The sequence below is a fragment of the Balearica regulorum genome, chromosome 2, assembly GCF_011004875.1.
Source record: "Balearica regulorum gibbericeps isolate bBalReg1 chromosome 2, bBalReg1.pri, whole genome shotgun sequence".
NCBI classification, from domain to species: Eukaryota; Metazoa; Chordata; class Aves; order Gruiformes; family Gruidae; genus Balearica; species Balearica regulorum.
This window is the reverse complement of record NC_046185.1, coordinates 20,770,025-20,796,033: the sequence shown is the minus strand read 5'-3', so window position 1 is coordinate 20,796,033 and position 26,009 is coordinate 20,770,025. Positions and strand designations below refer to the sequence as shown.

The 26,009-nt window shown below is 35.5% G+C and overlaps 1 protein-coding gene across 9 annotated transcripts in view; it reads left to right on the top strand.

Moving 5' to 3' along the window:
* The window catches only part of OXR1 (oxidation resistance 1), a 299,537-nt gene that overhangs the window by 250,491 nt on the left and 23,037 nt on the right, over nucleotides 1-26,009 (top strand). For 7 of the 9 annotated variants that reach the window (XM_075743500.1, XM_075743497.1, XM_075743499.1 and 4 more), the window contains 4 exons: nucleotides 1,648-1,832; nucleotides 4,866-5,659; nucleotides 9,645-9,813; nucleotides 12,934-13,096. In XM_075743500.1, the coding sequence (XP_075599615.1) occupies nucleotides 1,648-1,832; nucleotides 4,866-5,659; nucleotides 9,645-9,813; nucleotides 12,934-13,096 (1,311 nt within the window). Of the gene's footprint in view, nucleotides 1-1,647; nucleotides 1,833-4,865; nucleotides 5,660-9,644; nucleotides 9,814-12,933; nucleotides 13,097-24,820; nucleotides 24,999-26,009 lie in introns of those variants that run through there. The other 2 variants (XM_075743505.1, XM_010312295.2) reach the window with 2 other exon arrangements.

Here is a 26,009-nt window from a genome sequence, read left to right as displayed (position 1 = left end):
GTTTTTCTGAGTAGCCTCACTGACTTTTGCAGTCATGTTAAATTTATGTTCTAGACTACAGTGAATATAACCAAATGTAGACTTCTGTTGACTCTTGGAGTTCCTTTTTGCACCTTGAAAGTCTGTTTCCACAATCCAGTGCTGGCAAAGAAATAGAAATATCAGTAACAGTTTTGTTTCAGTGTCTTAAACACCGTGGAATTATGTAAATATGTTCTGCTGTCTTTTAAACTCTTCGGCATGTGTTTTGTACTTTAAAAGGCACATATAAAATCTGATTAGGCACTGAACAACTAAGAGGACTTAAGTACAGATGCTTCAGCTGCTTTTGAGACTGTTTTCACTTTTCCATACTAGTGATACCATTGGTCATTGCTGTAAGCTTTAATGCTATTTTTGATTTGTTTTGTATAACTTGTAATTTTTTACTCACTATATGGCATCTTTTGGTTTTTTGCTGTGAAGATCATTGATCATCACAGTGCTGGAAACAAATTTCTGGAAATGGGAGGGAATGTAATTGTATTTTATTCTGTGTTAATCAGTCTTTTTAAAACAAAACTGAAAACAATCTCCCAATATCCAGTGTTTGTAATCACAGTGAACAGTTTCAGTGAGCTGAATATTAATTCAATGCCTGATAAGCTTCAGAAGCACATGAAGCAAGTCTTTTGTGATTCTTGCACAAAAGTTTTAAATGTCGGTCTAAGTTTGTAAAGTCCTTAGGATTCAAGAACTATAACTGAAGGATCACTATTGTCCTGCGTAAAGCTACGTTTCCTCCAGTTCATAGTTTTAGCTTAAACTTACTGTTTTAACAGTTTAATAAATTTCCTTAGTGGGCAACTGATGTTGGTGTTTGCATGTGTTTCTGACTTTAAAAAAAAAAAAATTAAAAATTCAATGTATTGTAAATTAGCTTGGTACCTGTATTGTGTAAGAACCCTACAGCTCATAGTATAAGTATCAACTTTCTTTAAATTTTTTTCATACTAGAAAATTTATTTGTATTCCTGTACTGCAGCAGTATGATTGTGATTAATGTATGGATACAAAGCTGCATGATGATGCAGCTGCATCTTCAGAAATCATTAATATTTTTTAGTATAGTTTCATTCTATAAATGTACTTTTCCAGTTAGTCAATAGGTCCATTAAGTTAGAATGACTTGTCTGTTGCTTTTGTGTAAAGAAGACAAAGATAAATGACAATTTTTGAGGATCTTTCTTTTTTTAGTTCTTAGAAACTGAGAAGAGTGAAGAGTCAGGTTTTAGAAAATGCTTGAAGCTTCTTGCAAAACTAGCAATAAGCCCTGTGGTTATCTGGGAAGGAGGTATCTTTAGAGGAGCTGCTTAGCATATCCTTTAGAGTGCAAGGGTTTTTCTTTTTTTTTTTTTTTTTTTTGTCAACCCAGCTATTAAGTGAGGAACAAAACTGTTCTCTTTGGGAAAGTAGGTGGCCTTAATTTCCTTCCTCAGAAAAATGGTTCTATTTCTAGATGACTGCAAAACACAAGGAACTGCATAAAGTTGCTTAAATAAAGATGCTTTAAAAATAAATTACAAAACACTTTTTTCCTACAAAAAATGGAGAATAAGCTAAAGTATGAAGAAGAAAATTTACCACTTCTTTTCCCTCTCATTTTAGGGTACAGTCAATGGTGTGCTGCTAGTGACGCCAAATAATATAATGTTTGATCCTCATAAAATGGATCCTCTGGTCCAAGAGAACGGCTGTGAAGAGTATGGCATCATGTGTCCAATGGAAGAAGTGATGTCAGCTGCTCTGTATAAAGAAATTGTGGACAGCAAAATTAAGGATTCATTAACCATGTAAGATAGAATAGTATTTATAAAGCTTTGAGTAAATATGAACTGTAGCCGTATTGCTGACCATACAAAACTAGCACAACCACATTTTCTTCTGTTTTCCTTTTTAAGAACAACATCAAAGATTGGCTTGGAAAGACCCTTGTGAAAGCTTGCTTTACCTTAAATTCTCATGTTCTATATACCATATAGAATAAGTTCTCTTCTATATACATGGATTCTAATTTCCTCCAATAGTCTCTTTTAAAAATCAGTGTATAGCAAGAGGTACCCACACCACTTACTCTGCCCCTTCCCCACTTTGAAAACAGTAACAGATGCATTTGATTTTTTTTGGTAATTAAAGAACTGATGAACAGAATAGCAAAGTCCATCTTAAACAGCTTTATGTGCAAATCCTCATTGTTTACCATTTTCCACTTGCTTCTCAAACTCTTTCTCTGAGAAGTGGTTGTAAGACTAATTTTTCTGAGATTTGTGGATATTTTTATGGCATTAGGAATACTTTTTTTTTCTTATTGGCTAGGGGAGGAACTGCGTATTCACCTTTGGGTGTAGCCTTGTTTGGAGTGAACAGAACCAATTTGGCTTGGTGAGCTTTACTCACTGGAACTTAGTGTGGTAGACATTTAAAACTGGGTTTAAACAGCATTAAGAAAAATCTTTATTCCATTCTGTCTGTTGCCTAACTTTTGTACTGTCCTTAGAAATAGGATAAATTCTAATGTTAAAGCCAAAAAGGACTTAAAAAATCATGCCACCTTTACCTATCACAGCCCATAAAGCACAAATGTTTGCAGACCACCTTGACTATCTAACTGCAGGGAAGTGGACTCTAACCAAGGTAGAGTTGTCTATATGTATGAGAGAAAAGCTGTTGGCCTGATGCATAACTCTTTAAAAAAATCCCCTTTTACAGTTCTTACAGGTAGTATGCTAAAAACATCTTGATAATCTTAAATGTCCACTCAGGAGAGACATCTTGTCTTGTACCACTTTTAAGTTCAATTTCAGCAGAATCCTGGTAGTAAACTGGTATCGTGGCATGGTCTTATTTCCTGCCTGAAGTCATGTTTTTCTTGAAAGAGCAACTAATGTACGCATTACTATAGTAGTACTTTTGGGGCTTTTAATAAAGAATGATAATGCCTTCAGCGTGATTGCTTTCTGGAAGTTTATTTTCCAGACTGAGTTTTAAAAAGTTGCTTGTAGTTCCTGCTTCAGTTGAAGTATAGTGCAGGTAATGAGATTATGAAAATTAGATGGCTCTCTTTAATCTACCTATTTGAATCATAATATTGCAGTTGCAAAACAAGTCTTTCTAGCCTGTTTAGTTTCTTAAATATGTAAGTCAACATTATGTCATTACCTTCCATGCCCTGTTGATTTTTGTGCTTTTGTAGCACATGCATTTTCTGTTTTGTTTGTAATATAAATGCATATGGAATGAAGACATGTCTAATAATAAAAGGTCACACTGTGCATTTAGAGCCCTGTATGTCCAGTTTATCTTTCTTGTCAGCTTAATATACTATTAAATGGACACTAACTTCTAGGGTTTTCTTTAGTCCCAAAACTTTCATGCTTTAACCTCATCAAAATTTGAGGCATGTTTGTAAATTTTGGGGGAGAACCCCCTCGGATTTCTTAAGTATGCAACCAGAACTCCCAACAGCTACAGCTAGATCTGACAAGACCTGTGTGTCTCAAGGTATTTGAGACGTAAATCATGTTTTCCCACTATTTGGCTTTTTTTTGCTTTACCAGCATAATCCTGAAAAATTGAGAAAACAGCCCAGTCTAATAGGTGATAAATCCTAAACTCTAATCCACATGCTTTGTAAGCAAAATTACTGCATCAGCACAAGTTTAATCTCAGCTTCATGTTTGCACTTGAATAAGAGGGTGCACATGCTCTTAATGTTAGTAATATGACCTAGCTGAATAAAAAGTTTTGTAGAAACATGGAGTGGATTTATCCTTGCAGATGGGAGATGAAGGTATGAGCTTCTTAAAAACATTTGATACTAGGTAATGGAAGATGTAATGTGCTCATGATGGCAAGGGAGTTGGCATTGAGAACTCTAGTCAAAAGTGTGTTTAAACATGAGAAACTTTTTATGAAGGTTGTGTACTGCTCTGTTTTTTGACAACACTGGAAAAGCTTGACTGATGTAGAGATAATTGAGCGTGTTCACAGTCCCCTTGTAGTCCTTCTCTTGTAAAACTTGTAGAATTTTGGTTAGCTTATTTTGAAAAGCATGTTTGAATAAGATTATTTCCTTTGGGGAAAATAAGCAAGCATAAAAAGTTTTTTTTATCAACATCTGATGTCTACTCTTGAAATTTAGTTGTGCCAAGTAGCTTGGGATTTATTTTGCTTAATAGTAGCATCCTCAAAGTTGGATAACTGACTGGTGAAGACACCAGTCACTATTAGGTATTTCCTATGGGCAGAATGGTAAGATCCTCCTTGATAAGATCTACCTTGATGGTTCCTGTTATTCGGCATTGACTAACTTGGATAGTTAAGGTTAGACCAGATGATTTCCTGCATTCATGTCTTACAGGTGAGCTAGGTGTCAACTTCATTGCTTCGGACAGATCTATACCATTGCACTGGCCTCTTTGGTAGACAGAGCTTAAAAGATTGTGGATGATTTCTACCTTTAGAGATCACGGTTGTGTGTAGCTTTTTGTTGTTTTTCCCCTATTCTCTATATTATTTTTACAATTTAAGCATCTCAAACAATCTTGTTGGTTTCATAGGAGAGTTTCTCCTTGCAAAAGTAATGTCATGAAATTGGGAAGTCCTGTCTATGTAATACTGGCAAAAGGTCTACCATAAGCTTACCATTAAAGGAACATATTTTATGCTTGTTTCTTATTACTGATGCTCTGGATTAAATTTGGTTTTTTAGTTTCTCTTTTTTTAAGAGCACCTTTAAAGTTTTTCAGCATTAAACAAAAATTAGTACAGAAAAGAGCTTGATGTAAAAGGCAGCTGCTATAACAACTTTCTTATTGGCTTAACAGAGATCTAGAACAGCTGTCTGTAAGAGAACTTTGCCATTCCAAGAAAGCTGCAAAGAGCAATACAGATGAAATGGATTCCAAGATTCGTGATACAGGCAATGACAGTGCTAGTACTGCCCCAAGGAGCACAGAAGAGTCTCTTTCAGAAGATGTCTTCACAGAATCAGAACTCTCTCCAATACGTGAGGAACTTGTTTCCTCAGATGAGCTTCGACAAGACAAATCTTCTGGAGCATCATCAGAATCTGTCCAAACAATAAACCAGACTAGTGCTGAATGTTTAACAATCATTTCGGACTCAAATGAAGCTGCCAGTGACTTGAAACCCAGTGCCGAAATGGTTGTAAATGTTAAACAGTTTGGTATCTGTAGCTTAGGTTCAGAAAGTGCTGAAATGTTTACAAAGGGGGGACAAGAACCTAGTGAAAACATTGCAGATGTCCTCCAGCAGTCTTTACAAGGATCATGTGATAGTGAAGAGCATAACAGAGAGGCAGAAGTGGGCAACAATCAAGATTCCTCGTTGGGAAAAGAACAAGAAAGAGAGAGTAAGACAGGAGAGGAGTGTTCAAGTTGTGAAGATACCACAGACTCTCAAAAGAAAGAGACAACTAGCAAAGGAAAAGTAGTGAAAGCGCAAACTCAAGACTCTGAAACAGAAGTTGAGGAACTCCGCAAGCTCTGGAAGACCCACACTATGCAGCAAACCAAACAACAAAGAGAAAACATGCAACAGGATTCACAAAAAGAAATTAGTCAGAAAACTGTGACTGCAGGAGATGGGCAATTAGAAGGTGAGTGAGTCAGTATTTATGGATACAGTTAGCCTTCAGATTTCTGATGTATCTCCCTCCAGCTTACCAGAATTCTTGTTGGTTTGTGTTCTGTAGAACATATCTCCCCATATGTTACTTATATTTCTCACTGGCTTGAAGATATACCTAAAGTTATACCTTATATAAACTAGTAGGGAAAACATTGCTTAGGAAACTGAAAGCATGGATACCTTTTACTGTTATTTTTCCTTACTAAAATTATATTTATGATCATATTAATACATAATGTCTTTGTAGGGGAGATTTAAATGAGCCTATAAAATTAGATCCATGATGCATTGGTCACTATAGAGCTCAAAATCTAAAAACGTTTTTTTTAGCAGTCAGCTTGCTGTCACTTAAATTTTGATCCCACTGTACATGTATATGAATGAATTTCAGGGAATTAATTTCATCTTATTTATGGCATGTCTACCTTGTGGTTAAGGTTTATTTGAGCAACAAGGTTGAGACTTAACACTGATATTTTCAGAACTCTTTCACTTGCATCTTGTCATACTTTCGTGCTGACTAGAACAAGCTTAAGCATACAAAAAGATTTCTCAGGATAAGTAAGAGCTAGTTGGTAAGAAACTAATGCTATGAATATGGGCAACAACTAGGTTTATTTCTTGAGTACCTTTTATTCCTCCACAAAGATCAGACCCTAAGATTATTAGTTGGAATTCATCTTTGAAAGTCTGTTGAAGGTACTCAATTCGTATAAAAGATACAGTGTCTTTCAAGTAACTTAAAGATGTTCCTACATGTATTTGATTTTGCTTTCTAAAATATTCGTAGGTCACTTTTTGATGCCTTACTATCTTAATACTGGAGATAAACTAGTTGTTTTAATTATGCAATATTTTGAGAAAGAAAACATATCTATTAATGCCTGTCACAAACTAATAAATTATACGTGGAGAGTGTTTGAAGGCCAAATTGCTTATGCTAATTATTAAAAGTTGAGATTGTCAACCAAAGAATATACCTCTCTATTGAATACAGAATTTAATTTTACACTTCAGAATCTGATATGATAGTTTTCAGGGTTTTTTCACCTTGTTAAGGAAGTAACAGTTCAATTTTGAAGCAGACTAGTTACATCATTCTGTGATAACTTTGGCTTTTATGCCTTCAATATTAGAGGAAGTCCTCTGGCAAAAATGTCAGCTAGCAGTAGTTGCTGGTTGTGACTTTTAAAAAATGCAGGCACCAAGGGTTCTTTGCCACAATTGCTGCTCTTCCTACAGTTGAATATTACTTCTAATTCAGTTATATTAAACGCTTTAGTTTGTGGGTTTTCTAAAAGATTGCATCATTGAGTGACTCTACAGGTTTTTGTGCATGATGATCTGTACAGTCACAGAGTATATACATATATGATCAAAAAAGTGTCTGTATACAGTCAGACAGAGGAGTGCTGGCTAGAAACCTTCTGCACATAGTGTTACAGCCTCACTAAAGGTTGTAAGGGTACAATAGAAAGAAAAAAAAAATTAAAAAAAAAGCACAGGTTAGTTTTTAGAGATTTGTGGTAACAACTTCAGTCCAGCTTCATTTGAAATTATTGTCTACTTCTTATTCTTGCATGTTGCATTTGCAGAATGCAAATAAGCCAGTACATTGTGAATTAATATTTCTCAGTCTAGATGGATTGCTTGTACTAGCAAGCTTGAAGCTTGCAAGTACAAGTGAAGCTTGTACTAGCTTTGTCTACAGGCAAATTTAAGTAGAGCCAAGGTAAAAGCATAGATCTATTGCTTAACTCTTGAGGGTCACCAAAGACAAGCTGACAGATCTGTTAACAATAGGTCACTAAAAAACACTGGGTCATTTAAAAAATTGAAACACTGTAAACTTCTTCTCATATCCTGTCTGTTGGACTAAAACTCTGAATTAATCATACTATGATTTTTGTATGATTGTTACATAGTCCTTTTATCTCCTGCATATAGCAAGGACTTAACTGAATTTTGCTCCTTTGCGGCGGTTTTGAGCATCTAGGTTTTTGAGAACTACCATTTGTTGATCTTCACAGAGTTCACGTTTCTGATTTTTGAATTAATGATCTATTTGATCTGAATGTTGAACAGGTGATGCAATGCAAGTTGATAACTATGAGTAGACTAGAATAACTAAAAAGGCTCCCTTGGATTTTTTTTTTCTTGTTAATGCAGGACTCTTGTATTCCCTTCTATTTTTTACAGACACTTATGTTAACCACTGGACTGAAATAATAGCTAGATGTAGTTGATACTTTGGCAGAGTTGTAACGATCTATAATTTTGTGTGTGTATAAACAAGCTGAAAATTCATTGAAGACAACATGTCTGCTGCTTACTTAACTGGATATTGGCAGAGGTTGAAAAGGGCAGGGGGGGGGAAGCAGAAAACACACAATAGCCATTATTAAAGTCTGATGAATTCTGTGTTAAATATACAAAAAATATATTGGAGAACACACCAGAAAAAAAGCATCATAAATAGTCCTTTTGAGATTTGGGCAGGGCTACATAGTTTGTTTTCAGTCTCTCTGCTAGCTAGAGCTATAATCTCACTCATTTTTCTTTTTTAAGGTATGGTAAAAATCCCACTTCTCTGACCTCTAGGTCAGAGAAGTTAACTGCTGCATCTGAAGGACGAAAATCCCAAATATCAGATCATTTTAAGAGTACTTCTCTAGCACTGTCACAAAGTTCATGTGCCAATCCTATGAGTGTTTTTTTTTATTTTGGTTCTTTTTGGTTTTGGGGTTTTTATTTTACAGTTTACTTGTGATCTTAGATTTATAAAATACTTCCAAGTAATACATATTATGACACTTCTACCATACTGTATAATGCAGGTATAATTGTAAAGTGTTGTAACTGAAAATTAGGAGACGCATATTTAAATATTTACTGAAAAAAATATTCTTTTGTGGAACAATGCTATTCTAAACTTTATGGGGAAAATCTAATTGAGAAAACATACAGTAGAGATGTTTATAGCTCAAGAAGGTGATGTTTTCTGTGCTTAGTATATCTGTAGTCTGTATAGACTCTGAAGGAGTACTTCAGCTGTAAAGAAAAGATGAGTGTCCTAGAAAATTGGAACATATCTGTACATATGTACATACATATAATGCTAGAGGTAGGATAAATACTTTTGTTTTCATAGCTGATCATAAGAACTCTTAAATTTACATATTCCTTCCTTGCTTTAAGAAGTATTTTGTGGCAGGAGCTCATGTTCTAGGATTTGGGCAATTAATCTAGCAAAGAAACAATTTTGAGAAGGCTTCTTAATTTACCTTGTGCTGACTTGACAATTCAACTTTGAGGGTAATTGTATAATTCTATTAGTTCAATTAAATATACCACTGGAGGGGGAAAAAAATCCGTACTGCAACATCCAATATACTTCATCATGAAGTGGTGTTCATACCTTTGAAGTGTTTGATGTAGCTAACAAATTAAAATTCATCTTATTCCTCTATTAGTAGTGCCAGAACTTTTCTTTTTTTAAATGAAAAGTAACTAATGAACAGCTTTGACATATGTGAATCAAGTCTAAGTACTTACTTAACCCTCTTATCTTCTGTATATATATATAATATATTTTTAACAGTGGGAGGGTTTTCTGATTTGGTGGTGAGGGGGTATGCATTGAGAATACCTTCTGAAATACTTTCAAGCATGGATGAAAGACTATCATAATGTGATCTGGGGTAGGACGCAGAAATGAATGCTAGAATTATTCAAATGTGTTGTACTCTGAAGCTAATTCTGCTGATGCAATTTATGTAACAAAAAAGGACAGGTGATCATTACTACCTATGTTAACTCATCTCCTGTTACTTATTTATATATCTGTCCTATATACCTGTATTGCGTATACCTGTATTGCCTAATACATAATTGGCTAATAATTTTGTTAAGCTCTTTTGTACATTGATAGCTAACTTTTTCTTTACTAATAGGTTCTTTTCTTACAAAAGAAAAAAGACGGCATCGATCTCACAAGTTTCTGCGTCTCAGGGTTGGAAAACCCATGAGAAAAACATTTGTTTCACAAGCAAGTGCATCAATGCAACAGTATGCACAGAGGGATAAAAAACATGAGTACTGGTTTGCTGTTCCACAAGAAAGGTAAGGAGGAGATAAACTGTAAAAATCCACGCTTTCCAGTAGGTCTTTGAGCTTTTTTCCTGCACCACTCAAATTTTGAGTGACTGTCTATAAAGCAACACAAAAAAAAGGGTCAACAACTGAGGATATTGATGATTGGCTTGTACTTAACACTGGAATACCTCCTTACCATACTGAAATTTTACTGATTTACTTGAGTTACTTGCAAGTTCAGCCGATAGTTTCTCATGGTATTATTTAGGCTTGTGTTCATAGCAAGTAAATAATGAAAGAAAGATTCAAGTAAGTGGTGTCTGGTGAAGGAAGTGAGTTCTGCAACAAAGTTTTTATTGTCATTATCTGTGTTTCCCATTATTTGGAAACTGTCTAAAAATTCTCTCTACTTCTTAGAGCTTTGAGTTCAGAAGAGCTAGCTGGGGTTCTTTTGTCTTATCTTTGTATATGGAACATAAAACTTTTCCAGGAAGCAACTTAAACATATCTACCCGAAAAATATCTAAATTTGTTGCAGTGATTCAAAGACTTGAGATGTCCATGGTCACTCACTGGTAAAGTCTTGAATTCCTAAATGATCTTTACTGCTAGGAAACTGACATATTTTCAAGTTGAATGTGATTTTTTTTGGGGGGGGGGGAGGGGAGGGTATTGGAGATTATTATATCCTTGTCAGAAGAGATGGGGGGTGGGAAGAAAGAAAGAACAGCAACAAACTATCAGCTATCATCTTGTATAAATACCTACATGCAATGATCAAGTCACTTTTCCATCTTTTCTTTTGAGCTGAATGGCATAGAATATCCAGTTGGGGCACTGCAGTTGAGGACAGATATGGATCAATTGGAGAGAGTCCAGAGGAAAGCAGCAAGACTAATTAATACCTAGAAAGTGTAACATATAAAGAAAATTAGAAGTAAGTGGGGTTCTTTAATCTAAAGGAGAAAAGGTTGATTACAAACATAAAATCATTTTCATACTTAAGTTGGCTGCAACAAGAAAGGTAGTAGTCTCTTTTTTTTGTGTTCACTGTGAATGGAGATGTGTAATGGACTGAAACGTCATCAAAATACTTGAGTTTTCCAACAGAAAGAATTGAGTCTGTACTAGAAGGTCACTAACCTGCTTTTAAACATCACCCCTGCTACTCCTAACTGGTGGCGATTATGCATTTTCTTGAGACAGATATGTCACACTGGTTCTGTATAGCTAATCCTGTCTGGGCCAGATGACCTCTTGTGGTTACAGTCAACTCAAATTTTCTTGTTCTATTCATATCATATTTAATTTGAAAGCGGATGTTTCACGTATGGCAATGATGTCTAGGTTGGTTTATTAAAATGATTACTGTCTCTTTGATTCATTTTCTAAGGTAGCAGAGCAAGTACTTATCTTCAGCACAAAGCAGAATTTATCACCTATTCAGAAGAAATAGTTCTTAGTTTACAGTCTGTATCAGATCTCCTTGGGAATTACTCCACCTATGAAGGGTTTCTCTCTCTAACTGCATGGTAGTTAGTAATCTGTTCTTTTTCCATCCATTGTATGTCCTATGTTTTTGTACACAAAGTCAGATCTGGTGTTAGTGGGGTGTTTGTTTTCTTAATTCAGTTAACCTTATTGAGTGCTACTCTGTAAGTCAAAATATTTAGTGTCAACCCAGTTGTCTTTGTCACCTAGTGGTAAGAAAGAGGAAAAAAAGTAGGTATCTGACAAACCTGCATTATTTCAGTGTTCTTCATCTCAGATGAGCCAGTCTGGGAAGGAGTGTCTTGATGTTTAAGGAACTCTAAGTTTTATTTACTTTTTTAAACTGCCCTAATTATACCAAATTTCAAGTTCTTAAAGTTAAAATAATGATTTTTTTTCAATTTTGCTACTTGTAAGACTTAAAATTTGATACTTCATTCAGTGCATGACTCTGCAGCTTCTTGTTCTTTGTCACAGAACTTATCTAGCTTAAAGCATCTGAAATGTTTTATTCTCTTACTATCAGAGAAAGATTTATCTTTCTTTTTTTTATCAGTGTTATCCAGGAACCTTGATTTTAACAAGGGTAACTGAATAACTGACCCTGTTCGGAGACTATTATCACAGCCTTTTAGACAGAGGCACATGAAAATTATAGGTGCAGTTTTGAGAGACTTTGCTGCTCTATATCTCTTGGTGTTCTTTCAGTATTCAGGGATTTAGTGGGGTGGGGGGGGAAGTCCAAATATTGTTCTGCATGCTAATCCAGTATGCATATTCACTGTAGCAAGTACCTCTGAAGAGAGGCATAAGGAATATTCAAAGTCTTAGTAAGCAGAGCTATAAAGCTCTAGCTCTAAAGCTGTCTTTTCCATGATGAAGAGATACTAGTGGATTCATTGCACGTCCCTCTTCTTAAATGCTCCATCTGTGCACCTACAGGAAATGCTTGAACAGTATAGACTGACATCTAGTAGGGTTGTGAATAACTTTCTTCTGGGAATTTGGGCATTTTGTTCTTCCAAACTGGAGAACCATGCATTTTGTGGCAGGTAACTTAAAAGGAGGTAGCTTTGAATCTTGGTACTTACTGCAGTACTGCAGTTAGAGTAGTCTGTAGGTTATGATCTAGCTCATTCTCTCTCATATCTGTAGTAATTCTCACAGTCTGTTTAATTTTGGTCACATGTCTTGGGAGTGTTCAGCTCTTCTTCAGGGATGGGGAAAACAGACATGCAAACACTTTTAAATTCCAATTTTGTTAATGTTTTTATGTAACTCTTTTAAAATAAAATTAAAAATTCTCAGTGTTTTATTTTGGAAATTATTTCAGTTGTAAACAGAGGTTTCCACTGGGACAGAAGTAGTTGAAGGACATTAGTTATATATGAAAATGCAGCTAGTTGATTGCCAACTTGTTTCCTGCTTTTTCCTCCAGTGTCAGCTTCATATAATTAGGAAGGAAAAAAAAAAAAACAAACCCACAAACCAACAAAAAACCTAGCTTTTTTTCAAATGTGTGTTTAATATCTAGACAAACATGAAATAGTAAGTATTTTCACTTTAACCTTAAATACTTGATAATTGTTAGACATGACCCAAAAGATCACAAACTTACCTTATTTTCTTTTCTGTGTCATTACTTGACTTCTCTAGGACAGATCACTTGTATGTCTTCTTTATCCAGTGGAGTCCAGAGATATATGCAGAAGATACTGGGGAATCTCTTCGAGAACCTGGATTTATAGTGGTAAAAAAGAAGGAAGAGCCTGAAACTAGTGAAGAATCTACTACTGAAGATGCTGCTAAAGAGTGGGAGGTAAGGAAGAACATTGTCAAAGAATTTTTTTTTAATACTTTCATAGCAATTTAGTTAGTGTTAAATACTTTCCAATAAGAAAAACAAAGCAGTGTGCTTTATTAGTCTGCTTACTATGATCATGACTGTTTAATTTATGCCATCCTAATGCTTTGCTCAAACATCAGTTCAGCGTAACATTTCACAAATACAAGTCATTTTTGAATGGAGCAAGTTGTAACTTTAAACTCACAATTGAAAGGAATATGAGTACAGCAAAGAAGTTGCAACTTGATGAAGCAGACTTAGTTTTCAGTCAAGGAAACTGACAGTTTTCTGAGACAGGAATAATAGGTATCTAGAATGTTGAATACTTACTGGTAAGTCTCAAAACAGTGATGAGACAAAAAAGAAAAATTAATCTATTAATGACATGTTTTTCCAATAATCCGGTAATTCTCAATTACAACTTCTTCATACATTAAGATGCTGTTGCATGGATTTTAGTAATATACTGTAACTGGAGCTCTCTCTTTATTTTTTTTTTTTATAACAAACACATTTCTCCCATGTGAATCTGTGTCCACTGTGTTTCTATGGACACATCTTTACATGTCTACATGGTTTTGTTTTGTAGTGTACATGCAGTTAAGCACTTCTAGTCTTGTGCATTCAAATGTCAGTCAAAAGTTTGATTCCTGTCATAAATATTGTAGAAGTATCCCATCAGCACTGTTTAACTTGAGTCTCAGGACAGCAATTGCAATCTCTGACTAGAAGACTGATAATTTTTTTATTATTTTTTTAACTTCCCTGCCCCACAGTGGAGCATGTTGAAATTAAGGAAGTCTATTCTTGTGTCTTATGTATAGTGTAAAAGAAATTTTTAAAAACTGCAAGAGTCTAACTATGGGTAATGGTTTTCTTCTTAGCTCCAAAACTTAGAATCGTAGTAGAACTCTGACTTCAAACTTTTCACTTACTTAGGTGAAGTGTTAGGCTGTGGTTACAAAACACTCTGCAGCTCAATGATTTTGCATGGAGCATTTTTGCTTTGAGACATAGAAATTAATAGCATAAATGTCTTTTGAATCTTCATATTTTCAGCATGTATATTGCTTGAGTATTGTTACCAGTGATGTATTTTGGTGTTTACTCTTGCTCAAAGCCCTTATAAGTATTTGATGGTATAAACTTGGCCTTTTGGAACAAGGGGATCAGAATGGCAAGTTACGATATTATGGTTTAAGGCACAGTATATTTCTCTTTTAATGAGATCTTCAGTAACTTTGCATCTTAATATAATTACAGAATAACTTCCACAGAACAGAATGCAATGTTTTCTTCAGGATTAAATGTTGTAACTTTTTAGGAGTTACTTCTGAAGACGGTAGAGGCTGTCCTTTTCCTATGTGTATCAAAATGTGCAAGTTATTTACTACAGAATGAGTTCCTGCCTTAAGCCTTTATTTAGGTCTCCTCTGGAAATAATTGTAGAAGACGTATTTCAAAAATATTGTTATTTCTATACATGTTATGTGAAAATTATGTCAAGTTTGGTTCTCTTAAGGTAATCCAGAAAATTTTATTGTTTTATATAGAAGTTAGTGTGATTAGTGAGAATTTTTTTAAGATGTTATGCAAGTACAAGAAATATGCTAATGTGGTCTTCTGCATTTTAACTTGAGTAATGTGACTTCTCATGACTGACTGCTAGCACAAATCTGAAAGCTGTTAAAAACTAACTTTTTAATCAGAAATGTTTGACAGTACCAGATGGTTCAACCTGTCATTATGTACAACTGCATCTTAGTGGCTTTTAATGTATGTGCTAGAAAGTATCAGTACCTACAGGGAATTGTAGCTGTAACGGTATCATTGAAACCTTTTTGTGGGTATTGGGATGAAAAATGGGCTGCCTTCTTCAGAACACAGTGATGGGAAAACTCAGGGTGGAAGGGCAATGGAGAGCAAAATCTTGATTTACAAATACATCATGAAATGCTGTTGATTTACAAAAAGTGGAAGCTAGTAGAGTAGCTTTCTTTTCCAAAAAATGTTCTCTCTGCTGTTGTGCAGTATCTTAGACTGGACAAACAGGAAAGAGGATTAATGAGTAACCGAGGTGCAGTGCTCAGAGACAGCTTTTGCTTCTTTCTTGATAAAAAGCTACAGCTGAATGTGTTAACATAGGACTATCAAATAGACTTTAAAGAATTACTGTGCTTTTTTTTTAGTGGAAAAGATTTACAGGAAGAAGAAGGAACAAGCAAAAGCAAAGATCAGTAACATGAAACAAGTAGTAGGAGCTGGTTTATAAGTTTATTTAATAAATCAATTAATAGAACTGAACTCTTACTCTTGATTTATACCCATTTTTCATCTGATTATGCTTTCTTCTTTTACCTGTATAGAGTAGTCTATTCCCTATTGGCTTTTTCTCTGAACTAATCCAATAGATGTAACCTCAGCTGATCTAGTGGCAAAGAAATCAACACTCCTGTCATCATATTAAACACTGCTTTGATCAAATACTGCACTGTATGAAGCGTCAAAAAAAAAAAAAAAATTCCAGGAAATCCTTTAGCTGACTCTTTTTGTATTATATGCTACACACTTAATAGATTTCTGATTTATTGGAAATAACCATGAATCTACTACTATCTAACATTACTATCAGTAAAGCTGACTAATTCATAGGGTTTAAAACAAACTCTGTGTGGGGTACCTTGTAGCTCCTGTTGCGGATGGTGTTCCTCAACATCAGGCCTTCCTGAGAGGCCTCCACCTGTCCCATTGGCAAAGTTCTCTGAAAAGGACACTTTTTTTACTGAAGATCAGTCCATGCTAAAGATGTCACTGTCCATTAGAAATGAATAGACAAGAACTTTATTTTATATATTATGTAAGAAATAAAAGTGTGCTGCTAGGTTCTTCATGGTCTTATCCCCATCATTTTCCTCAAATATTTCCTTTACCTTCTTGTACTTAAGTGAATGAGCATACACCAAGGAAGAGAGGTGGTTTAGGTTTGGGTTGGGTTTGTTTTGGTTTTTTTCTACTTGTACTGAGCCTTGAGGATGTAGAGGTATATTTATCATGGTATTCTTTTTTTGCTTAGTGTGTATTAGTTCAAGTCATAATGGCTTTCTTTATCTGTTAGCACAATATGTGTTGATAAACAAATGCTTTCTCCAAAGCGTGTTCTATACTTGCGTCTAAACATGGCCAGATTTGACAGCAAGCTGACTCTTTCTGTTGCACAGTGCCTCAGAAACAACTTCCATCAGTACTTTATGGTCTAAATTTGTTTCCTTCTGAAGTTTGAGTTGTGTATATATAGTAATGTGTTTAGAAATTCATGATATAGTGTTAAGGTGCTTGCTGTTAGATAGCTGCTGATACATTAACATCATTTTGGTGCCAATTAGTACCACAGCTTGAAAACATTAAGGAGTTGTCACCTGGTGTTGGTAAAGGTGTGGTACCACAGTATTTGAAAGCAGGAATGGGTCCTCAGGCACTGCTAATAGGGTTGGTCTTATGCTTGAAGAAATTTGAGTGAAAAAGAAAAACTACTTAAATTCTCCTACAATCTCCAAATCTTGGTTGAGAAATGAGTTTTCAAGTAACACAACTATTTCGTATTTCTATAAAATAACTGCTAATGATAGTTTCTTATGACTGCATAAAAGATTGCTTTTCTAAAAGAAATGTTGTTGACATTCCCTGTAAAGGATAAATGTTATTCCATTGCATATACATTGTATATTTAAAAAAAAGATGAAAACAAACAAAAAAGACAAAACCCCAATAGATCAGAGCACAAATTATGAACCACATTTGGTCATAGAACAACTTGAAGAAAGATTATAAGAAGTACTGCCCAGTATGCGTTACTTTCCATAACCTTTCTTGCAGACTGTAACTTTTTTAAAATCAGGAAAAAAAATCTATTCTCTTAAAAAAAAAAAAAAAAAAAAAAAAAAAAAAAAAATAAAAGCTGGGGGTAATAAGTGATATCTCTGTGATTCATCAATCCCAGAAATTCCAATTATCCAGTTATCCTACTATTGTTTTCCTAAAACAGATTGTAAAGCCCTGACAAGCTTGTTTCCCCTGCTGTTGCTATATGAAGTGGCAGGTGGCATTTTGAAGTTGACCATTGAAGGAGAAAGACATGGAAAACAAGTGCTCATGTAAAATGTCATTAACCATATCAGGGATCTAGTATAGAGTTAAATGAGGTAAATCAACTTTCCACTGACTTGTGTGCACACAAAGTGTGCCGATAAGCTCAAATATTTTTCTATAGAAGTTGGCTTGCACATGTAAATAATCCGTTACGATCTTTAGAGAATCAGTTTACCGTATCTGGGGAGGAAGGATAACTGAAACTAAATTTCCAAGCAAGGTTTTTATGGTTTTAATAATGTTAAATAAACTGAAATTGCTGTGCTCGAGCAATTCAGCACAGGGAGGAGGGCATTAAGAGGGGAAACAATGGAAATGACTACTTGTGTAAGAAACAGCAGTGCATAAAGGAGAAATGATAGGATTTGTGCTTTCCCATGTGAGTTTTATCATAAATTTTTTGCATCTTCAATTTATATCTAACTAAAGGACTAGTTGGTCTCTTGAAGTGAGAGGGGGAGAAGGAAGAGAGGTTATAGAGATCAGAATACCTTAATTTACTTATTTAATGTTTCATCTGTTGGTCTGAAGAGAATTCTCAAAGTTGAGAGAACATTCCTTGAACAATAAAGGGACTTGATCTGTTGTATTCTTTAAGTAGTTAACTTTTTTGATAGGGAGCTGGAAAACTGGAATGTACCATTATATAGGCTGTATATGTATAAATGTACTTTTTATTTCTATATGTGATAATGACTTACTGATATAGACTGCTAATCTACCTTTGGATTTCGGATTTGAATTTAGAACAATTAAAACAATATATATTGTAAGGTACTACAGCTGTTAAGTGTCTTTATCATCATGCCATATTGGAAATACAGGATTTGTGCTGTTGGATCACATCTCTAGTTGTCAGTCAGAGTACTGATACAAAAAAATATAATTATTAAGTGTAGCCACAGCTAAATGTTTGAGGCATTAAAGCAATTTCATCTGGGGCACTTGTGAAAAAATGAGTTAAGTAAATAATTTACTATTTAAATCTGAAATCTGTTACGGAAACAGAAGAATTGCTCTGTACCAGAATAATTCTTAATTACTTAGTGTTGATTCTTTCTTCTCCCCCTCTGCCCTTCATCCTGTCATTTGATCTTATTTATTGCTATTATTCAGGATTGAGTCATAGTTGAAGGTTCACATAACTCTAAATCTCATCCACAAGATATTTGAAAACAGGAAATTTATTGTCTCAGGACCTGCAAGCTGGTCTTAAAGTAGTTGGAAGCTCATCAGTTTTATTGTTTCCATTAGATTTTCAATTGTTTGGAAAATACAGAAAATCAGTTTCCTTTAAAGCTGTCTAGAAGTTAACTTCCAAAACAAAGCATGAGTTGATAGATATTTGCAAATTATTTTTCCTGGCTTCACTGGGTCATGTTCTGGACTTGCATTTCATAATCATTACCTTTTGGTTTTGCATATTGAATTTCTGTAGAAGATACAGATACAATAATTCTGGAAAGCAGTTCTCTGTAGTAAGTCACTTGTCAAACTGAATTTCAGTTGGAACTTGTCATAGTTTAACCCCAGCCAGCAGCTAAGCACCATGCAGCTGCTTGCTCACTCTCCCTCAGTGGGACGGGGGAGAGAATTGGAAGAGTAAAAGTGAGAAAACTCCTGTTTTCTAAACTAAAGATAGTTTAATAAATAAAGCAAAAGCCGCGCACGCAAGCAAAGCAAGACAAGGAATTCATTCACCACTTCTCATTGGCGGGCAGTTCAGCCATCTCCAGGAAAGCAGGGCTCCATCATGGGTAACAGTGACTTGGGAAGACAAACGCCATCACTCCGAACGTCCCCCTCTTCCTTCTTTCTTCCCCCACCCAGCTTTATGTGCTGAGCAGATGTCATATGGTATGGAATATCCCTTTGAGTTGGGGTCAGCTGTCCTGGCCGTGTCCCCTCCCAACTCCATGTGCAGCCCTAGCCCCACTCACTGGTGGGGTGGGGTGAGGAGCAGAAAAGCCCTTGGCTCTGCGTAAGCACTGCTCAGCAGGAACAGAAACATCTTTGTATTATCAACACTGTTTCCAGCACAAATCCAAACCATAGCCCCGTACTAGCTACTATGAGGAAAATTAACTCTATCCCAGCCAAAACCGGCACAGAACTTCAGACGTGGTTTGAAAAGGCTTACTAGATCAAGCCATAAGTTGCAAATGAAGTTCTGCCCTTGTGAAACAGTATTTGAGTTAATGCTAAACATTTCAACATTAACAAAACTGTAACTTCTGGTGTGTCTAGCAATTCTATTTCTGTTTTTGTGGAAACATGAAGGTCACAGACAGTGACTATGTTTCCTGATCAGGTAACATCTGAAGAGGGCTTTTCAAGACTGGAGTATTGGATGTAGATGCTTAAGTTCTTTATTGGATCTGGACTGTAACCTGCAACATTTCTATATTAAAATGGGCATTTCAGTTTCAGTATCCACTGCTGTCTTAAGTTTTTGTATTCTTAATGGTGTGTTTTCTATAAACTTACTTCCATTCCATACTCTACATTTCAGTGCTCAGCTGCTAGTGAAACAGCTCCTTGTTGTGTCTTACATTTTAAAATGATCATAATACTGTATGACAAGCTGGATAATACTGGATCAGCAGAGAGAAGAGGAAGCCTGGAAGTTGTAGGCTTCTAGAATGAAACAGTGCACACAATGTATAAAGATGTACCACGTTAACTGTCCTCAAAATAAGAATATTTTTCCAATATGTTTCTTGAAAGGTTGTCTGTTTATGGTAGTATATTGGATATACAAGCTAGATGGTTGGTTGTTTTTTACATCATGCATTGTCTGTTAAGAAATTGGATGTGTCACTATGCATGTGTTGCTGTGCATTAATAAGCATGTTTAGTAGGCTTTGCTCTTGTACTGGAGGATGTCTCTGTCTTGAATTTGAGCAGTCATCTGCAATACTAGAAATGTTGCTGTTAATTAATTTTATTGTGATTGAAGAGAGAGACTCTGGTGTCCATTAACATAATGCAATGCCCTTTGTAGAGACTGGTAACTCGTTCTTGCTTTTGCAATTAACTTGAGCAAATATTGTACTTTTTCTCAACTTCATGCATGGGATACTTCTTGCTTTGCTGTATTTATTTTCTCTACTTAATTTATTTGGAATCTATTTATAACCTGTAAGTGAAAACTCAGATGTTTTCGCTACTTGGAGCTGTCCTGTAGTTGGAATCATGAACGTGGAATTGTAATTGATGGTTATTTCATCTATCTAACAGAGAACTGGGGCAGTCCCTCTGCTGAGTTGAAGCAGAATCATTCAGCTAAAAAGCTTGTGCTTTTGAGACTCTTAATGGCTTTCAGCGTACCTTTGAAAATCCCAAGGAAAACTTTGTGGATGGAAAAATACTGTTTTGGTTTTTTTTTTTTCCAGCTTCCCTGTAGCTGTTGAAAGGAAACAAAAGATGACTTCTTGAATTAGACTTCCTTTCTTATGGAAACATTAACAGCCAGCTAAGAAGCTGTGCCAGTCCTGTTGTACTGGATACCACAGGAGGCAGTTTTTGTACTGTTGAGTGTGTTTCTTGTAGCAGGAAAGGGGGAAGGGATCAGACAGCTAGCTGCAATCCCATGTTATCTTCACCTGCAACGACTTATACAGAGATCCCATTCTTCTGGAAGACAATGTAGTGGTTTTGCTTAGAAGCCAGCAAACTTGTAATTTTTCAATTTTTAATTGCATTCTAACTTCATTACTCCTAAACCTGGTGCTATTTCCGTAGTCATCTGAAAGGTTTTTTCTACCAAATAGAACTTGTCTGCCTCTTACTAAAGGTAAACCTTTATTCAGCTGACTTTTGTAAGCCTTATATCATCAAAATATGAAACTGCCTTTCTTTCACCTAATGGGATTCCTTCCAAAGATGACAGTTGAGGTGGTCTGAACATCAAAATTAGGTGTGTTCCTAATTTTTAAGTTCTTGGCAACTTATATCCTAAAATTGTAATATGAGGAGTAAACATACTGGATGTATGTTGTCAGAGCTGTAAAATGCTATTCTAAATTTAAAAATATTATAAGACTATAACAGAGTTCATAATTCTAGAGTTGTTTTCTGTCATATTATACTAATGTGTATTGAAACTATTTTAAACACTACTTGAGGCAGCTTCCAGTTTTTCTTTTGGGCTCTTTGATGATGGGAGTTTTTATTATAATCTATGAAACATGCCTATTAGTTGTAACTAAACACCAATCTCATCTCTTTAAAAATACGTTCTAACAAGTAGATAGGCTACCGAAAGTGAAACTAATGTCACTGTGTATTGATTTGTTTGTTCCCAGGCAAACCAATACACAGCATAAAAATAAGCTTTCTTCTCATCAGTTAAAAATGCAAATGACTTATGAATTGCACTGAGGCACTTGAGTTACACAGTCTAGTTCCTGTGATTTATATGTGTTTTTCTCAATTTTCAGGGCTGCTTCTGAAATTGGAGTATTAAATTCTGAGAACAATCTTATTTTATACATATGCCTTATAATCTTCTCAGGAGATGCTTGGGGATGCTTATCTTCAGTGCACCACACTTGTGGCTTTTCATCACAAAACCTGGTCACCCACATGACTGCTTCATGTGGAATCAACAGCCAGTTCTAAATAAACTATGAGTAATTATGCCTGCCCCCCCACCCCCCCAAGTATCTCTCTGGGCTACCCTCCCTCCCTTAAGAGGGAAGAAGCAAGGGAAATAAATTACTTTCTACAAATGTAATATCAATCAAAAAGCATGCATGTTAAATATAGGGATTGTAGAATTGAACATCACAACTTTGCTGTCACTGTGGTATCAGGACATTGTGTTAGCTACTAGGTGAAACAGAATAATGCCATCAAATCAAACTGCAAAGATGTTCTTTCACACCCAGCATCCAGTCTTCCTACACAGGTTTACAGAGTTATCATACTTACTGTTCTGTTTCGAAGTTACAAGATCTTGTCAGCTGATAACTTTAAATCTCTTATAGAATAGGTCTAAACTAAGTAATTAATTTGGAGTGAAAATAAGACATTTCATAGGTTGTGCCTGTATTTGTTGGCACTCTCCTTTTTCTTTGCTGCTACTTTAATATTTTAAAAGATCGGTTTATTAGAAAAAATGACATTGTGAATAACAATTACTGAAAGGACTGTGCTCTTCTGCCTTGAACATTGATTGTGTGGAGATATTTAGCTTGGTTCAAACAATGACAATAACAAGATTATCATTCAGTGCAATTAGATATGTTTTGTTTTGCTCTGTTGTCTAGGTAGCAAATAGGTGGATGCTCTTAAGTGTGTGCTGCTATTCTGCACATATATTGGGTCTGAGCTGGTACTCCTCTCTAGAATCTTTTTAATTAAGAACTTTTATGGCAAGACATATATTAACTAGCACAGGAGTTGAGGTTCTGATTCAAATTAACAGATCAGTAACATAACCCACAAATGTACAAAAGAATAAAAGGGCAGTTTTGTTTAATTAGGGGGATGCTCCTGGGGTCCATATGGGCTTCTTTGGCTGATAGAAATGTATCTTCTACCAATTTGGAAAAAAAGACTATTAAAGGGCTGGGCTGGAGGTCAGTTACGAGAGAAAGCTTTAATCCCTTTTAGGACTGCACTCGTCATGATGATGCTCAGGCTCCTGACCTGCTTTCCACCCACCTCCAGCAGATGCTCCCAGCTGGTGGGAGTTGCTGCTGCTGGAAGCTGGACATCAAAACAGACCAGCAGAAGGTCTGACAGAGTTGTTCGTGCATTTATTCCCATTAAACTTTACAACTACCATTAACTGGAAAAGTGAGTTGTCAGATCTGACAAAAGAAGTTTATTGCTCTTTTCTTTTGAGCAAGTTTTTTTTTTTTTAATCCTTTTGAGAAGCTGTGGGAGGAGCCAGTTTTATCCAGAGAGAAGCTAAAAATGTTCAAGTTGATTGAATTGTTTAAGATTAAACGTTCTAGAATAAAACATTGTGTGATAGCCCAGATTCTTTTCTTCCTCCTCCCAGTTTTAGAGAAGCAGTGCGTTGGCTAGTCCTAGGGAGGAAATTTTTTTTTCTGAGGGGGGAAGAAAAAATGGAGGGGAAAAAGACTGCTGAATTAGCTGTAGGGGAGTTAGTTGTGTGGCTAGCTTTTGCTTTTTGGCTTAGAAGCTGCATGTTCAGAGATAGTCTGAAATATTTTTTCTGCATACTCTTCATTCCTTTAAGATTTGCCAGACTTTGGAGTGGGGGGAAGGCTGTAGTTCGTATTTTATTTTTTGTATTGATTGTAATTGTCTCATTTGAAACAGTTTTAAGGCTGTCCATTTCTTTGTTCCTGTTTTACCTCAGTATTAGCTTGCTTGGTATTTTAAAAAATCAAATAAATGGGCATACAGTTTATTGTTTGAATCTTACACTGTTTGACTGTGTATCTAGTGTACTACTGCATATTTGAGTTTCCTAAATCCCAGCTTTGAATGTCCCAGTGATAAAAATGTTCTTACTTGCCACCTTAATTCTTAGAAGTTGGAACAAATTGATTTTTTAGAATGACCAGCTCCTCAGAATGCTGTTACTGAAAAGAAAAACATTTTATCCATCTGAATTACATTGAGTTAGATACTAATGCAAGGTGAGGCATTCCAGTGCACTGTCTGCAGTACAGTTAAATACAAGTTCTGGCACTGTTTTTTCTCTGCTTGGGCATCTTGGCCTTTAGATCACACTGCAACAGCACGAGTGAGCAATGTTTTAATGTTGTTGTGATGCTGCCTGCTGCTGCCCTGGCCTATTTAATACTTCTACCCAGGACTCAGCGCACTGGGTGCTTTTGGAGGAAGGAGGAAAAATTTTAAAAAAAAAAAAAAGCCTGCATGTGATACTACAAGGAAATTCTCAAAGGCTTGCTATGTATTACTGTTGCACGTGCCTGTTTAAATAAACATCCTTCCTTAAGAGAAAAAAATTAAATCCTGATTCCAAAAATACTTTATTGCAGGAGCTAGCATTTAACCCATACAGCAAATTTAGCTTGTAGATAAAAGGATTTATTTTCTTCTTGTAGCTTACAAAACTGAAAATGCTGTGAGGCTAACAGTTCCTGAATGCTTTAAAATCTTTTTTATTTTTTAAATACTTTACTGACTGCTTTTTTTAACTGCTTTTGGACTCTTAAGAAGTAACTGACGAGGTTTAGATACGCTTATCAGCACAAGACAAACTATTATTTTAATATTGAGTGCAAATTTGTTAGTATTAGAACTTGCTTATGAACAATTAGAGTATAACAGAATGTTGCAAGCAGTCCTTGGGGTTGTTAATTTTTCTTCTCCAATACTCAAAAATAATTAAAAAAAAAAAAAGTTGTTCTGTATCTTTAAAAATTTTAGCCTTTTCAACAAACTAGTGCTCTGCAACCACCCTTGAATGCAGGAAACCTTTCTTCTGTACGTCGTCATTGGCGATACATCCCCCTACTGTACAGTCGTTCATTTGTTCCCTGCCGTGTCAGTCAAATGTGTGCGTCTAGCAAACTATCCTGTCACCGTGGTGGGCTCTGCCTGTGCCTGGGACTGACAGCAGGTACAGAGAATGCTTTCAAACAGCCTTGAATGATTTTCTTTATTGCTTTTTTTTTTTTTTTTCTTTTAGTCTCATTTTATTTTTAGAAAGGAAATGTCTCGTCTCTGGTATGGGAAGAAGGGAAGAAAGCACCAGCCAGTTAATCATAAATATGCTCTGGTAATTTTCAGTGTAGTACGTTCATTTGTTATTGCATTCCTGTAACGTTATGGTGCAGAGGCAGTTTCTGGAAGTTTAAATTTTGACTGGGTAAACAGGATGTTAAGTCACAAATTTTCATTACTTTTGAGGTGCATAACCTAATCGCTGGTAGTCCGTCGGCATTAGATAAGAGAAACTACTTGGAGCATTTAGAGGTTCAGCAGTTTTAGGGTGGTCGGTTTTTTCCTTTCCTTCAGATAGAGTAATGCATTTTTCCAGCAAAAATGTGATTTATAGCTAAATACTGTGCACAGTAGTTTGCACTGGCATTTAATTAGAAAAGTGTAAATCTCCTGAGTTACCATTCGATTACGCCTTCTCAGAAGTCATTCAACTATATGAAGGTCTGATAATACTTCTAAATTGATGGAGGTGAGTATGCTGCAGTCCCAGTCTCACATTTATAATGAAGGGGGGGACCAATACCACTGTTTTTACAGCTTTAGATTTATGAAAGTAACTGTGGTGGTTTTTCAGTGTTGTTTTCCCCAGAAGGATGTAAATTTGTAGTAGTATGTAAAGGAAATGGTTCTCAGTGAGTCTTGCAAAACAGTAACATCTTGGATAGGGAGGAAGTGATCTGGTGCTTTTACCAGCTGGTAGATCTAGAAGATATTTTTCATTCAGACTCTGCCTGTGACAAGCTTTTTACGAGTTACAGGTCTTTGGGGTTTATTTTTATCTTTATATGTAGCCAGGTTACTTGCAGAATATGAAACTGTCATGTGGCAACAACTGGTTTTCTAAATGTGTGTTTCTAACTAACAAAATATTTTTTAAATGATAGGCTCTTAGTTTTCCTCTGGGCAATGGAATGTGGTATGGAGATGTAATTCCTAAATTAACTCCACTGTAATTTGAGCATACCGTGTAGTAGTGTAAAAGGTATCTGAAGCTTACCAAGAATGTGTTTTTAAATATATATCTATATATGTACATATGTAATATATCTTGCCCAGCTAATTAAAA